This window comes from Megalops cyprinoides, chromosome 12 (genome assembly GCF_013368585.1).
Source record: "Megalops cyprinoides isolate fMegCyp1 chromosome 12, fMegCyp1.pri, whole genome shotgun sequence".
Lineage (NCBI taxonomy): Eukaryota > Metazoa > Chordata > Actinopteri > Elopiformes > Megalopidae > Megalops > Megalops cyprinoides.
The window spans coordinates 15,544,649-15,560,261 of record NC_050594.1 but is presented as its reverse complement, the minus strand read 5'-3'; the positions used below and the strand labels follow the sequence as shown (position 1 = coordinate 15,560,261).

General features: G+C 40.4%; 1 protein-coding gene across 2 annotated transcripts; it reads left to right on the top strand.

Moving 5' to 3' along the window:
- The first annotated feature begins 1,375 nt into the window (after window positions 1-1,375).
- LOC118787236 (probable histone deacetylase 1-B) lies at window positions 1,376-13,285 on the top strand. 2 transcript variants are annotated; one of them, XM_036542724.1, is made up of 14 exons: window positions 1,376-1,448; window positions 3,301-3,413; window positions 5,433-5,550; window positions 6,460-6,534; window positions 6,643-6,781; window positions 7,364-7,505; window positions 7,823-7,915; window positions 8,420-8,528; window positions 8,908-9,048; window positions 9,447-9,555; window positions 10,169-10,299; window positions 10,904-11,050; window positions 11,258-11,309; window positions 11,675-13,285. In XM_036542724.1, the coding sequence occupies exons 1-14, from the start codon at window positions 1,397-1,399 to the stop codon at window positions 11,700-11,702; spliced, it is 1,449 nt and encodes a 482-aa protein (XP_036398617.1). In that variant the 5' UTR covers window positions 1,376-1,396; the 3' UTR covers window positions 11,703-13,285. The 2 variants fall into 2 exon arrangements, with proteins under 2 accessions (XP_036398617.1, XP_036398616.1); XM_036542723.1 differs by having other exon boundaries at window positions 11,255-11,309.
- The last annotated feature ends 2,328 nt before the right edge of the window (window positions 13,286-15,613 follow it).

Below are 15,613 nucleotides of genomic sequence, written 5' to 3'. Positions count from 1 at the left end.
TTCTTTTCTGCTGAGACTCGGTGCCAGGTGACACAAAACATCTTAAATTTCACCTTACAATTACCCACACTTTATGTAAGATGCACAAAACCGCCCTAAGTATTCCCTTATTTGTTCCCTTAATATATATATTTTTCTAGTTCACCAACACTATTTAACAGGATGCTGTACCTCATGTGTGTACATTCTGACCCTATGTATTATCTCTCTCTGCGTGTAGTGCTTGTTCCTGCACATATAAATACAAATACTTCATGAGATAGCTAATGCTATTCTCACTATATCTTTTCCCAGTGTGGTTACTTCAATCATTACTTTAAGAGGAAATATGCTTTCCTATATATGGCCTGTCTTTTCATCTGATTTAGTTTTCAAGTTCTACCTACTGTTCAGACTCAGTGACGCATAAAAGAAGGATATAGTAAACGGTGTTGTGCAGTGGTTATAGCCATCGACATAACTGCAAAATTTATAGCACGATGTGTTTATAGTAAACATAAAGTCTAACTTTGCATTTAACTTGCTGCGCAACGCGGCTACAGATGAACACTGAGTAGTTTGCTAAACTGGAAGTAAGAGCTACATCCAAATCTCTTCCACAATACCTGTGCAAAATGTTTCATACAGTGCAGCTGACTTGATATTGTAATAACCCAGCTCAGAGAATAGCCGAATTTCCTGCTTCTCGGCTTGTTAAGTTTATAGCTGTAAGGTCGATGCCATTTTTCTAATATGAAATGATGAATCTTTTGAATTGTCAAACTTTAAATGCTGTGCTTCTTTGGGTTCAGTTTTACACCCAGTTGTATTCTTTCTATAAATGCTGCCGCTAAGGGACATCACAGACACAATGTGAACATCTGCTCTTACGCAAATAATAACCACCTTTATTTCTCAAATAATAAATCACCAAAACAAATAAAAAGATCGATCGTATTCAGATCTAGCATTTCCATTGGCTCCGCACAGGAGTAAATTTATATTGTAAAATGGTTATAGCTAGCCAGCACCCAACTACAAAAGTGAGAACTGTATCTAGCTGTCTAACGTGCACACACTACGTGCATATAAAAGTGACTGGTAAGTATATGGTGTGCTTAAACGTTATTAAATGTTCTCATAATGGTGAATGAAGCATAAGCACATCGCTATTCTATTACTGAGCCAATATGCCGAGTATATTGAGCCACAGCCACCAGTTTCCATGTTCTCTTGCCTCCAAGATTGGCGCACGAAATTCCGCATATCATCAGCAGAAGATAGGTGGAAATATCCATTTGCAACGCCCTCCGTGGCGAAAGCTACACTTTCATTGGCAAAAATGACGTCAATCCAATCCGATTGTAGTTACACTGCCTGGAGTCCGGTAGAGTCCGTGACTGTATTTGGAGGTAAAATGGCGCTCACTACTCAAGGAACAAAGAAGAAAGTTTGCTATTATTATGATGGTAAGATTGGAGCAGAGATAATTGTTATTTTAAACTTGCGCATGCAGATTGTATGATAAAATGTGTTTCTGGGGGAAACGGTCTAACGCATCATGAAGATTATTTTAATCCGCCGAGCAAGATGTAGCCAGACAACTAGCTGGCTAGCATTACCAAACCATGCAGCATCCTCTGTCTCCCAAGCCGGGGTGGTGAACAGATAGCTAGCTTGTTAAATTTTGAAATCCGACAAGTTATAACAAAGACAAGCAAAATAAGTTGCCACGATAGATCGATAAACTCTTTCGATGTTCTTTATTATCCAGGAATTGAATATAATTCTGTTTTCCCCCAGATTTAATTGCTAAGTTAGCTTGGGTCGTTAGCTAGTTAGCTAAGTTATTAGCTACCTAGCTAACTTGTCGACTAGACAGTATGCATTGTTAGGCTGGGAAGCTAGGTAGTTGTCAAGCACAATATATCCTCTCTTTGCAGAGTGTACTTCGTTTGTTTCTCTGACTGCATGGAAATAAGCGACGTCACCTTCAGTACTAGCCAGCTAGCCGTCGTTGCCGGTTAGCTAACATTGAACAAATAGTTGCAAACAGCTACCTAGCTCACTCATGCAAATCGATCAAACAAATGGCGTCATTTACACGGAGAGTTCGCCAACGACGCCAAAACTGAAGTAGCCAACTTACTACGCTTACGACCAACGTTGTTGGCTATTTGGCTGCTAGGCTATCTAGTTTCTGTTTTTTATTTATTTTTTTGCCGCTACCGGTAATTAGTTAACTTAGCTTAGTTAGCGATAAACCTCTGGCTTGCAGAGAGGCATCACCACTCCAATGAGGTGGTTGGTTTCTGTGTGTCTGGTCTAGGCTCTGTCAAGTTAGGCCCCGCTATCATCACCTGCGAATTGCGGCTGGCTGTAGTCACTTTGGCACGGCACATGAGAGGATATACGCCTCACATGAGCGGCATGTATAACGTTAACTTGCAAGCCGTAGGACAAAATCACGGAATTGTAATTCAGCGTTTAATGAATCCTAGCTTTGGTTAATTGACGCTTCAGTTAACGTTGGCGTTTCGTCTAGACAGCTAGAAAGATGCAGGAATTGTTGGAGTCGTGCGCACTAGCATGGGGTAGCTGCTAGTCGGATTGCGATACATCGTGTACAGTGCCACTGCTTAGATGCATTATCGTTGGACATATGTTTGCACCATGTCTAACATTGCATTTCAGGGTATACCAGCAGTAATTTAACGCGTCGCAATTATTGCTCTCTATCCCTCATTTCCAGATGAGTGGAACTGTACATTTTTGTTTAGCCATTAGTATTGTGTATTTCGTGTGAATTCATAAGTAATTATGTCAGCTGCTCAATGTTGGTTGCTTAGTTTGCACATGCTGTTTTTTGTTAATAGTTTAATGGTTTGCAGCATGTACACCTCAGCAGTATTTAGCAAATGTGTGCATAAAGGTTTTGCAGATGTGTGAAAATGCTGAAATGTGTGTGTGGTGGTGGGTTGTTGGAAGAATCAGGCTTTACCCTTCCTTTACCCCCCCCCCCCCCCCCTTTTATAAGAAATGATATGATGATAAAACTTGACTCACGTTTTGTTACAGGATTTGAATCCAAATAATTCAATATTCCTTTCGTGGTCAGATATCTTAAAATAAGTTGAATATTCAGGCTTGTCAATATTTGCTAGATGGCTGAGCTGTCAGCTCACATCTCTGAGGCATGGTAGTATATGCTCTGTTGATGTTGGTTTGTATTGATGAGCATTGTCTGAGGTTTACATCTTTTACTTTTTTGGGTTTAGCACTAACCTGTTCTAATCTGTACTCTCCATTTTCTATTCCAAGGTGATGTCGGCAATTACTACTATGGGCAGGGCCACCCCATGAAGCCCCATCGAATTCGCATGACCCACAACCTCCTCCTCAACTATGGGCTCTATAGGAAAATGGAAATATATGTACGTATTGTGTCTCTCGCACAGTGAACACATTCTGTCTCAGGCCAGAGTATGTGTTATCTTTTTGACTTTAGAGTATTCATAAGGAGAGGTATGTTGAGTTTTGCACTGGCATACCTTAGAAGAGGCTGGCATAGATCTACAGTATAGTATATTGTTAACAGGTAGAACCTCTTTAAAGGGCAGTGTTATGGATATCAAGTACTTGCATCCATGATTGCACATTCTGAACTGTGTCATATAACAAGCTCTCCTCCTGGAGATTGAGCAGAAATACTCAGTGTTTTTGTTAATGCAAAAACTTTGTTTTGCAAAGTGGATATTTGGTTCTGTCTTCAGATTAAGCTGTTCTTCAAACTACAATAACAACAGAAGTGCCTCAAATGTCCATGGATACTTTTTTAAAATGCAAAAAAGCTGGTAATGTAATAGTCAGTTCCAGTCATTTTTGTACAATATTAAACAGAATATAATGAATTTAATTCATAACGTCCTTCTTAGCGACACAAACTTTGGAATGGAAAGCAAAATCAAATGCACTTTTGTGTGCATATTTTAAAAACATCAATTGCATCAGTGCATACTGTTGCTTGGTGCACATTTGTATTTTTATTGTGGAGGGATCGGGGTAACTGATTTGTACCACAAGATGAGCCATTGAGATAATTCAGAGACCTGTGCATCATTGGAGCCATTGAGATGATTCACAGATCAATGCATCTGTGTAGCATTGATCCAAAAATACAATGTTTCAGCAGCTGTTCATCACAACACAAGTAAGAGAATCATATATAATCATATGGCATATAAGCCAGTCTTGCTACCATGCAGATATTTTCATGAGAGTGAATGAAGAAATACAAAATTGCTGTATTTCTTGCATGTATTGCATCATGTTCAGATGATGGCTATGGGATTACTCATTGATAACTTAAACCATGCAGAAAAACTTCTTGCCACTATATCAGTGGATTCTGGTAATGAAACACAATGTGTAAGTTGTGTCTGATGTGTGGTTGATGAATGTTGGTTTGGGAGGGGCTTTACAAGCTGTGGTGTGGCATGCTCATTTGCAAGTAATTTATGCATTGCTACATTCTAAAGATTCCCCCCCCCCATGGTTGTTCTTAAATTACCAAGATGCAGGAATGAAAATTTTGCAGCTACTTCTAAGGCAAATTAAAAATGGTCACATTACCAGGAGGTACAGGTGTGGATGGAATTTCTACAGATCGTTTTGCAAAAAAAGTAATGCCCACTTTACACCATAATGGCCTGAACAGAAGTGTAGGGTACGATACAGGGTGGTTACTGTGGTTACTCTCTAGGCTGTTTTAGTCTGTTTAGTAATGTGTCCTTAATTCACTTTTAGGGAGCCACAACACAAACCATTTGGATTTAAAAGTATTTAATAAACAAGTGACTTATTTCAGAAATGTTGTTGTCTTCCCAAACCAATATTTAGTTAGCTAGCTTGCTGTCTCCTCACACAAATGGGAAACTAGCTAACCAGGTCGAATCTTGCTTATGAGTAGGATGAACACGGTCATTTGAAGAAGCTGTATGTCTGCATTGTTTCATCTTCAGATTGGGATTCATTCATTCATTCTCAGCAAGTGAATCCATGTCACATTATTCTCTCATGCTGCCTTTTTGCACCTTTCAAAATAATTTCTCCTGTTTGTCAGGTTGGTTTTTGAATGGCACTGAATGCCATAGTTGTTAAAGGTAGCAGTGGACACTCGTGTTTAATGAGCTCTGACTGGCTAGCGTCCACATATCAGTCATCTGAATACGGCACTTTAATTTTGTTGTTAATGTTTTTGATACGTTGCAGCACTGTTCTAGAAAACATTGTTTGGGATGAGCAAGTTGGTGCATTAACTACTAGTGACCATCATGCAGTTTGAATAAACCTGGACTCAGGCTCGCCTGTGTAGTTTGTTTTGGCCGGGCAGTTGGGGAGATGCTGGGATTCAGTCATTGGTCAATCACAATAATCACCCTCCCAACCCTCAGCGCCCCCACAAGGCAAACGCAGAAGAGATGACCAAATACCACAGTGATGACTACATCAAATTCCTGCGTTCCATCCGCCCGGACAACATGTCAGAGTACAGCAAACAGATGCAGAGATGTGAGTTCTTGGTTGCGTGCTTTGTAGTGCAAGTGCAAGTGTGTACATGCCAAAGCTCTCAATTAAAGTGCATCAGGTTTCTGAGGTAATGAAATAATGCCTGCCTCTTATACTAAAATCTCATTGCCCATTTCCCAGAGAACAGTGTTGTTGAGTCCTAATAAGATAATATTGAGTTGGTATAATAGTCAGATACTTCACACTGCAGATTGAATAGTTCATTTTTCTCATAGGGGATATAAAACCCCTCATGGACACAGCTGTTTTTTCAGTTGTATTTAAGTTTTGGTGAAGAAGATTGTCAATAGGATGGCAATATTGAGAGAGCGTTCATCAGACTTACCAATTATTCCTTTATCTCTACAAAGTTCAGAGATGCTTTGTACCACAAAGCTCATGTGTGTTTTATGTTACAATCAAAGAAAATGGAATGATAATAAGGGAGCTTTGGATACAGCTCAGGGAATTCACCTCTCTGCTGGCTACATCATGTAGCTCTCTGGCTACATGTAATGCATATTTACATCTCCCATGAGAAACATTTGCATAATATTTATTACCTTTGCTGAAGGGTTTGTGAGGCAGGTGGAGAACATGCACTTTGTAGGCAATGTGTAGCCAAAGAATGTATTTTTATCTGAGCCAGTAGTGCTGATACTTTGTGCTTTGGTACTTTTTGGCTTTGGTATTTTTAGTGTCACGTTGTATGCACAAGTCTGTAGATATATTTACACAATTTACACAACATGATTGGGGCGAAGAGCATTTTAAGCAGACTGCATTTGTAGTAGTGATCTCAGCTTTTATAGTTGAAGGTATAGCTGGATAGGCCTAAACATTTGAGTACAAACTCTTGAATAAGCTTCTGTTTTTTGGTTTTTGCTTTGTTCTTCTATTTTTGTTGTACAGTTAATGTGGGTGAAGATTGTCCTGTGTTCGATGGCTTATTTGAGTTCTGCCAGCTTTCAACAGGAGGCTCTGTAGGTAAGTCTGTCAAACACATAACAAGACACTGATTGGTTGCTAACAAGAGATTATTGCACCACCAGTTGTGACATCTCATAATACCTGGTTCCTTTTGTCTCACTCCAGCCGGAGCTGTGAAGCTGAACAAGCAGCAGACAGACATTGCCATCAACTGGGCTGGAGGACTCCATCATGCTAAGAAGTCCGAGGCCTCGGGGTTCTGCTATGTGAACGACATTGTCCTGGCCATCCTGGAACTCCTGAAGTAGGTTATGTGGCCTCTGTCAGTGCACAGATCTTACACACACAGGGTCTGTTTCACAGCAACCCGGGATCGGCCGCAACAAAGATGGCCTTATTTCAGATTGTCTAGCTACCACGTGATTTAGTAGTTTCAGAGAGACGCTTAGGTGGAGATCGCAGTGGATGTTTTTGGCATTCTCGTCAGTTGTAGAATTCTGTTTAATAAAATTTTGTTGATGCATTCATTTGAATAGCTAAAATTATTTTTGCAGCCCTCAATAAAGATAACTGAGTGGCATGCATTTAATACAATAATGAACGAATGAAGTGAGATTCTACAAGATATATTCTAATTTACAAAGTTATTACATTTAACACTTACCAGAGCTTGTTGATGTAGAAATATTTTAGAACTTTGACAATTTTTTTGCATGCTTGAAAATTTAACATGGAGTACCTGCACATTATGAGTGCTTGAAATGGCCATTGTTAATATCCAATGAAATGTTAATATTGAATAAGCCTTGACAAGCAGTGGTCTGGCCTATCCTGAATACCTGGCTAGTTGAGGAACAGCTGTAATGCCTGTATCCCCTCCCGTCAGATACCACCAAAGAGTGCTGTATATCGACATTGACATCCACCACGGGGACGGAGTGGAGGAGGCTTTCTACACCACAGACCGTGTCATGACCGTGTCCTTCCACAAGTATGGAGAATACTTCCCCGGCACTGGAGACCTCAGGGTGAGTCTGTGATGTCATCACTGAGGGACAAGCGACACAAAATTGTACTGTTCAGTTCCATCTGTATGACAGAATCATGCTGAGTGTTTAGTATTCAAATTATTTACTGAAGCATGGTTTGTCCAGCAGAGTTGTAACTTAGTGCATCTTCCTTTTCCTGTATTTATTAGGAAAAACGTAGATTTAAATATTTAGGACCCTAAGAAGGATAATCAAATATTCTGCTCTGTGTCTGCATGTGGGTCTAGTCTTGAATGGACTTGTGAATGATGCCTGTGTTCACTGTACTGATTCTGACACCTCTCTGCGTCTCACAGGATATTGGCGCGGGGAAGGGCAAGTACTACGCTGTGAACTACCCTCTCCGGGACGGAATAGATGACGAATCTTACGAAGCCATATTCAAACCTGTGAGTCCTCCTCACAATTCACAAACAAAACACAAGGGGACATAATTAAGAAAAAACCTTTGTTTCTCTGTGGTAAGAGAAAGCTGTTTTCCCTCTGACTGTAAGGTGGTGCCATGTGTATACAGTGGAACGTCAGAGGTGCTGGATATGAAGCTTACAGCTTAGGTGTGAAATAAGGAAACAAGCTGTGTGTTGTAATTAAAAAATGTAATAAACGTTTGAGTCTGTGTCTGTAGATACAAATTCACATCCTGCTTTGTACACTTCCCTCTGGCTTTCTCTCTTCCAGCCCTGTTCTAGTTTAATTATATAAAGGGAATGTGTTGTGCAACTCATTTAGTGTGTGATTGGCAGTGTGATGATAATTTGCTGTGTGGAGCTGCTGTGAGGGTGCTCTGCGCCTGCTGTGGGCTCCTGCTTTGGGAATCCCTCCAGGGCCTCTGCCTTGCTGCACATGCAGAAAGGCGAGAAAGTGTGATGGTTGCGCGCGTGGGTGTGTTGCAGATCATGGCCAAAGTGATGGAGATGTACCAGCCGAGCGCTGTGGTCCTGCAGTGTGGAGCAGACTCCCTGTCAGGAGACCGGCTCGGCTGCTTCAACCTTACCATCAAAGGTTTGGCCACGATCCCGCCCTCACTGTGTACCCCATTATATGTGTATCTCACAGCACTGGACTTGTAAATGTTGTAGTGTATATTTGTTAGTCTGTAAATAGCAGTAGAGTTCATGAAGGAGGACTCATAAATGTAAGGACACTGCTCATGACATGGTGGTACCAGTAGCTTTCCATTTTTTTAAAGGATTGCTCTCTTGAATGATACTTTGGCCATCCATGTTTGATTATCTGCATTGGGTCTGATAGAATGGGAAGGGCTTTGTAGTGGCTGGGACCGGCTGGAGGCATTTCAGTTTGACTCTAGGTGAGTGAGACGCATATTGTGTTTTAAGGTGTTCTTATTGTGTGTGTGTGTGTGTGTGTGTGTGTGTTTCAGGACATGCTAAATGTGTGGAGTACATGAAGAGCTTTAACCTGCCACTGCTGATGCTGGGTGGGGGAGGGTACACCATCCGTAATGTGGCACGCTGCTGGACCTATGAGACCGCAGTCGCCCTGGACAGCTCCATCCCCAATGGTGCGTGTGCACACTATATGTATCCCAGAGTACAAGCCAGTATGATGAATCCATAATTATGTATCTTGTATATGCCAACAACCACGTGAGAACATCAGAAGTCTGCATCCAGATGTCCTGAATTTGAATCTTTTTTTCTGTAACTTGTAGGTTTTCTGAGTGGATTCAGGTAAAGTTTTCAGGGTTAGAAAGAGTGTGTTCTTTTATCCAAAGTCTTGGTCTTGAAGCTTGGATTATTTATTAATTACTCTTCAGGAGTTTTATATTGTTGACATCTATCCTCGGCTAGAAAGTGAGACACAAGAAGGCTTGCTGTGATATAATTTCAGTGTTTATGTAGTGTAGCACAGGAAGACTTCCTGCCCTTCTGCTCACTGCATTCATCTCCCGTCCCTTAGAGCTCCCCTACAACGACTACTTCGAGTACTTTGGCCCAGACTTCAAACTGCACATCAGCCCTTCCAACATGACCAATCAGAACACAAATGACTACCTGGAGAAGATCAAGTGAGTGCACTGCTGTAGTCTGGCCATCACTCAGGTTTGGGGTTGTACCACCAGGGGGCAGAGGTGGAGCTTATTGTCATGTCATCGTAGTTGAAAATCCCTGAGAATATTTTCATCCTATTAAGCCTTGGAAAAGGATCAAATATCCTACTGTCCTAGCAATGTTTGTGTACTGATAATGCTAAAAGATCAGTTAGCTTTGTTGCTCTGTTGCTTGTGCTTTGAATCCACTGCCAAAAGTCAACAAAAATAATCCTTGAATTTTACATTTATCTGTGAAATGTAATTGAAAGTCATGGGAAATCTTAGTTGAGTAGGAACCCTGCCAAGGGACAAATGCAGCTGTAGGAGTTAATGTTTTCTCATTTGTCATGGGGAAAAAATTGTCTAGGAAGTTTTGCAGTTGTAACGGTAGCAAAAAAACAAACCAGTTTCTTGTTGGAATCTAGAAAGGCTTCTAGGCTGTTTTGGATTGTTATTCTCTTGAGTTCCTGGATCTATCATTTTTATTGCCTGTTGTAGCTAAATGTCACCCCCCCCAATCAGCCTTTAAACAGCATGTCTTTGAGAACTTGTGTGAGGCCTGTTGTATCTAAATCTCATCCCCTTGCAGACAGCGCCTCTTTGAGAACCTGCGCATGCTGCCCCATGCCCCGGGCGTCCAAATGCAGGCCATCCCAGAGGACGCGGTGCAGGACGACAGCGGGGACGAGGAGGAGGAGGACCCAGACAAGCGCATCTCCAGTGAGTCTCTGTCCCCGTCTCTCCACACTCAAAAAGGGGCCTGGCCCACCTCCTCCTCTTTCGCTCCCTGCTACTCTGGGCTTCTCACTGTTGTTTCTGTCTGTATTTCCATGTTATCACAGCCTGTCTGTCAATATCCTCTTTCCATTGCTGTCTTGACCCCCCCCCCCCCCCCCCACACACACACACACACACACACACACTTTCTCGCTCTCTTTATTATGTCTCTTAACTGTCTCTCTGCCTCCTCCTCTTCTGTAATGCTTCTTGCTCCATAGTACCCCTTACTCTGTTGCCCTTTTTCCACGTAACCATTTAAATGGTGCTTTTTACCCACCCCCTTTTTGAGTTGGTAAAGTTTTATCTAAGAACGCACATTTTAGCAGAAGTGTTACAGTATTTGCTGACAGCAGCCAGTTCGGGTGCACAGAAAGTTTTGTGCCATTTCTTTGTGAATCACGTGGGAAATACGCAGTCTGGTTCTCGTCAGTGTGCTCTGTAACTCAGCCCCTTTCCCTGTGCAAGTGGCACATGCCGCGTGGGAGCTGCTCGGGGCGGCAGCGTCCGTGGAATCACTGACTCTGTGCGTATTTGTCGCCCGCAGTCCGCGCCCACGACAAGAGGATAGCCTGTGATGAGGAATTCTCAGACTCTGAGGACGAGGGCCAGGGCGGGCGCAGGAACACGGCCAACTACAAGAAGCCCAAACGAGCAAAGACAGAGGAGGAGAAGGATGGTGAGGAGAAGAAAGGTGAGTGCTCGCGTCGACCAGAGAGAACCATTCCATATACAAACAGTCACAGCCCAAAACCCAAGAATGGCACCAATGGCAATCAATCATTTTGTTGCTGTTATATTGTGATATTCTTTTACGTCCATTGGGTCTTTCTCATTGCCTGCTTTGATTAGTGATTAATCAAATCGGAAGGTATGAAAGGGGATGTGTTTTTCTTAGCAGAAGTAAAAGAAGAAGAGAAAGCACCTGCGGAGGAGAAAATGGACACAAAGGGGTGAGTGTAGCAGTCCATCTGCTGCAGTTGTGAAGTAAGCTTTAGTTAAGCAGCGAGGCTCATTGTATACAAAAGCAATAATCTCTGAGAATGTTTGACCTGTACAAGTGAAGAATGTGTGAGCTTTTTGATTTCAGCTAGCGGTGGATTGCTACCACCTGATGTATAGTTACCAACTGTTTGGGTTGGGACAGACACTGGCCAATGAATCCGTTCGCCTTTTGTGGATTTTTTTCCAGAATAAATCTCTTGATTAAAGCATCCAGCAACCAAATAAATCAATTATTATGTCATACTATTAAAATACAGGCTTGGGACAAGAGTCCTGAATATTTTTGCTTTACTTCTTATTTTTTCCCCATCAGGGCAAAAGAAGAATTGAAAACACCATGAGCCACCTGAATGCCCTCTGGATACAGTTGCATGATTTTACATTAGTATCACAATCCTCCCAACGGAATGCTGCACCCAGGAGCAGCTCCCCAAGATGACGCAGTTCTTTTCTAAAGCACATTTTAACTCTCGGCCCTCTAAAAGTACTACAATTAGTGTTTTTGCATTGATGAATATGAATTAAACTTGTTGCAGTTACTTTTTTTTCCCCTCATTTTTAATTCCTTAGTCCCCTCCATGTGTACTATATATTTTTTTCCTTCCTTTAAAATGTGGACGTTTAAAGTCACAAGAACGTTTTGTAGTATCACAAGAACAGGTTTTAGCAAACTGCTTCAAACTCCCAGGGCTGGAGCAGAAAATGGGTCCTGTTTGTTTTGTCTTTTTGTAAGTTGTATTTCTTTGGATTTCTGTTGGATTTAAGTTATTTAAATCATGGATGTTTTGGCATTTATGGTCACAATGTCTTCTTCTCTGTCTCTCCTGCTTTGAAGCTGGGGATTCCAAACTTTCAGCTCCATTTTTACTTTTAAAATGTTCTTTTTATATTATGGTACATCGTCTTAGAGTTTAATCACACCCCTGATGTGGGACCTTGACTCACAGGGTTGAATAAACTTCAAACTGTTTGTTTGGTTTTGACCAGATTCAGTGGCGTTCCGTTTCAATTTTGTATGCAAATACCTTGAGAAATCTAGGACAGTGCCACCTCATTGTAGTTTGGAGTTTGGAAGTTCAGTGGTTGTGAAATGCCAGTTTATAACCAATTTGGTGAAGAAAAGATTAATAAAAACTCAAGATGGTTTTGTCCTTGGTTATGTTTGGAGTCCCTCCTTCTCTGGCAATTAATGAATTCTGGCCTTCGATTTAGAATCCGTTTATTTCCCCCCTTTTCACTCATCAGGGATAGAAATGAGATTAAGTAAACTGTTTCAGGGTCAGTCAGTCAGGAGTGAATCTGTAGCAGGAGAAACCTCTCATTCACCTGTCCCCCTTTAAAAGGACCAGCAGTGTGCCATGCCAGGCTCTGTTTGTCTGTCTGTCTGTGTGTGCGCGTGTGTGTGCGTGTGTGTGCGTGTGTGTGTGTGTGTGTGTGTGTGTGTGTGTGTGTGCGTGCGCGCGCTATTGGATTCATACAATGTGGCAAGTGCACACTGATCTTTTGGTGCTCTGTTGGTGAAGATTTAAAGGGTAAAATACACCCCGCACCTTTCTCGTACACATTTCTCTTCCCATTCTGAGCATGTAACGAGGTTAAACGTCCTAAAAAGTCCCATACTGACACCCCCCATCCAGCCCTGTTAGAGAGTGCTGAGTGTGGATTTATCTCTGCTGACCCAACTGTGGAGTGTACATGGGCGTATCTGTTCATGTCAATGTAAGTATAAATTTTTTTATTAGCTTCAAGAGAAAAGTTATGTTGGCTTTGTTGTCATTTTGTTGAGCTTTTTTTCCTTTTCCATTTACAACTGGAGCAAGAATATTTCCAGGCACCATACTGTTGGAATTAGACCGCAACAGAGAAGCGTTCCCTAGAGATGGCTGTCATTTGCTCTTCTGTGACCTGGCTCATGTGTGCTGTTATTTAGAGGGATATGTAACTTTTGTTTTTGTGTTTTTTTTAATGCTTATTATACATAATTTTTAAATGTTTGTATTAATGACACAAACATTTCTATCAAGTAATGTTTGGGTCTGTATTTTAAATAAAGTATGTGATTTAAATATTGTGCTTTTGCGCTATTCATTTTTTTCTAACTAATTTTACTTTTGTCAGATTCAGAATGTTTATTTATGCATTCATTTCAAATCTGTGAGCAGGTATTACACCTCACCACCTAATTTGTGCCTTTGCTAAATGGACATTGGAAGGTAGGCTCTTGAGTGTTAGAAAGGGTGAAGTTAATAGGTATCAGACAGTCAGCTAGTCTGGCCTACAGATGAACTGCCACCAAGGACTGATCCTTATTTGTTAATTTATCCATAATATCATTCAATCCATCATGAATGAAATTTTTTTTTTTTTTTTAAAAAGAACCCACTATTCTTAAGTCAAAAAACTGGTACATTTCCAAATCGTGTGAATTGTGGCTCTGAGCTTTTGTTGAGTTGAAGTATTTCCTTACATCAGACAGGTAGGCATACTGTGAAAGTCTTAAAATAGGTATGTTAAAATTCAACTAATTTTGAACCAAAATGTTTTTAGGAGACTCCTTTCTGAAGGGATTCTTCTCAAAGAAAACCTGATTGCTTCTAACAGACATTTTCTTTGACAAATGTTTTCGACTTATAGAAAATGAAGTGAAATAAAAAAATGACTTTAAGTGTAACCTACTATAACTTCTGTGAAGGACCTGAATCTGGTCCTTTACCATATCTTAACTAGTCCAAATCCTTTGTTGATGCATACAGAATGCCCCATTCAACATAAATCTTCAATATTTTGCTGACTAAAAGATGTTCATAAACCCAGTTAAAATGACAGTTAACCACTCGGAAGTCTTTTCTTGGCAAATTTGCACAGACTGTAATGTTGCCTGTGATATGTCTAATGCAGCTGTTTTGACATATCCTATTACTTCTGAAGCTGATGTACAATGATATGATGGTTCCTTCATGTGCCATGTCCTTCAAGATGAAAGAAAGCATTCAGACAATGATGCAAGTGACAGTTACCTGGCTCTGGCTGAACAAAAGATAAGGTATGTGATTTGATGTACAGCAGGAAAGGAAGGTGAGAGACCACAGCTGCTTCATTTGTCCACGGTAGTCTTTACTTTTGTTTATACATTTGACAGGCTGTATGGAACCAAATGCAACAAACCGTAAGTTACAGACCATCACAGATCTGCTTTTGTGGTTAGCACTGAGTTGGAAGCGTGATCAAAAATACTCCATTGCTGCCCTCTAGAGGCAAGAGAGTACTTCTTTTCCTTCAGACATCTGATTATTTTTCTCAAGAGGAAATTTTGGATGTTTTTGCTACTTTTTCTTAGTTGATTAAGTACATTTCAGGAAAGTGAAGTCCATGTGCTCAAAACAATCAACACAACTACCTAAACTCTTGATTCCTTTTACAAAACTAATAGTACATTTTCATTGCTTTCACACAAAGTGGGAAACTAAACTGACTTAAATTTTGAACCTAAACAAAACTACATTTCAATTCAAAATTCAAGTCAGTTTTGCCTGAAGTCACATGGTGATGTCATAAGCTCAGTTTCCATCATGTTGATGTCAGCAAAGTGGTCAGCTTAGAAAGCACAAATTGACAAATCATGCGTCATCATCATTATATGTGAAGTAATTGTTCACTATGTTTTGTGGTTGTCTTTTTAGAATAAAATTGTGATATCATCGGTGAATCATCAATCTATGTTCATTCTCTTAATGTATGGTCAAAAAACACCACGTATTGTACACAAAGCCAACCTGTGCAAGGAAAAAAAACTGAAAAATTATTTCATATTTCTCCATTTTCAAAATTGTAATCAAATGAGATGGTTTATGTAAAGATTTAAATTTTCATAATGCACACAAGATTCAATGAAAGAATTCAATGAATTTGGCTGTTTTGCAAAATAGAAATTCTGTTTTGACAGCTGTGTTAACTGTTTTGAAAACATGGACCTTAGTAGGAATGTGCCTAATCAAAAAAATTTATACGAATATAAACATGGATGCATTTCTTAACATTTGTTGACATCTGGTCCTTAAATCTGGGGGGGTTATTTTAAAGATGATTAGTGTGTTATGTTGTGTCAATTATTTGATGATGATGATGATGATAATTTTTTAATTATTATTATTAAATTTTAACCTATTTTTCAAGAGTGTTGGTGGCATAAATTAACAAAAGCTTGTTAAAGTTGATAAAGCTAATGAAAATACATTTTGTCTTTTTACGCAAC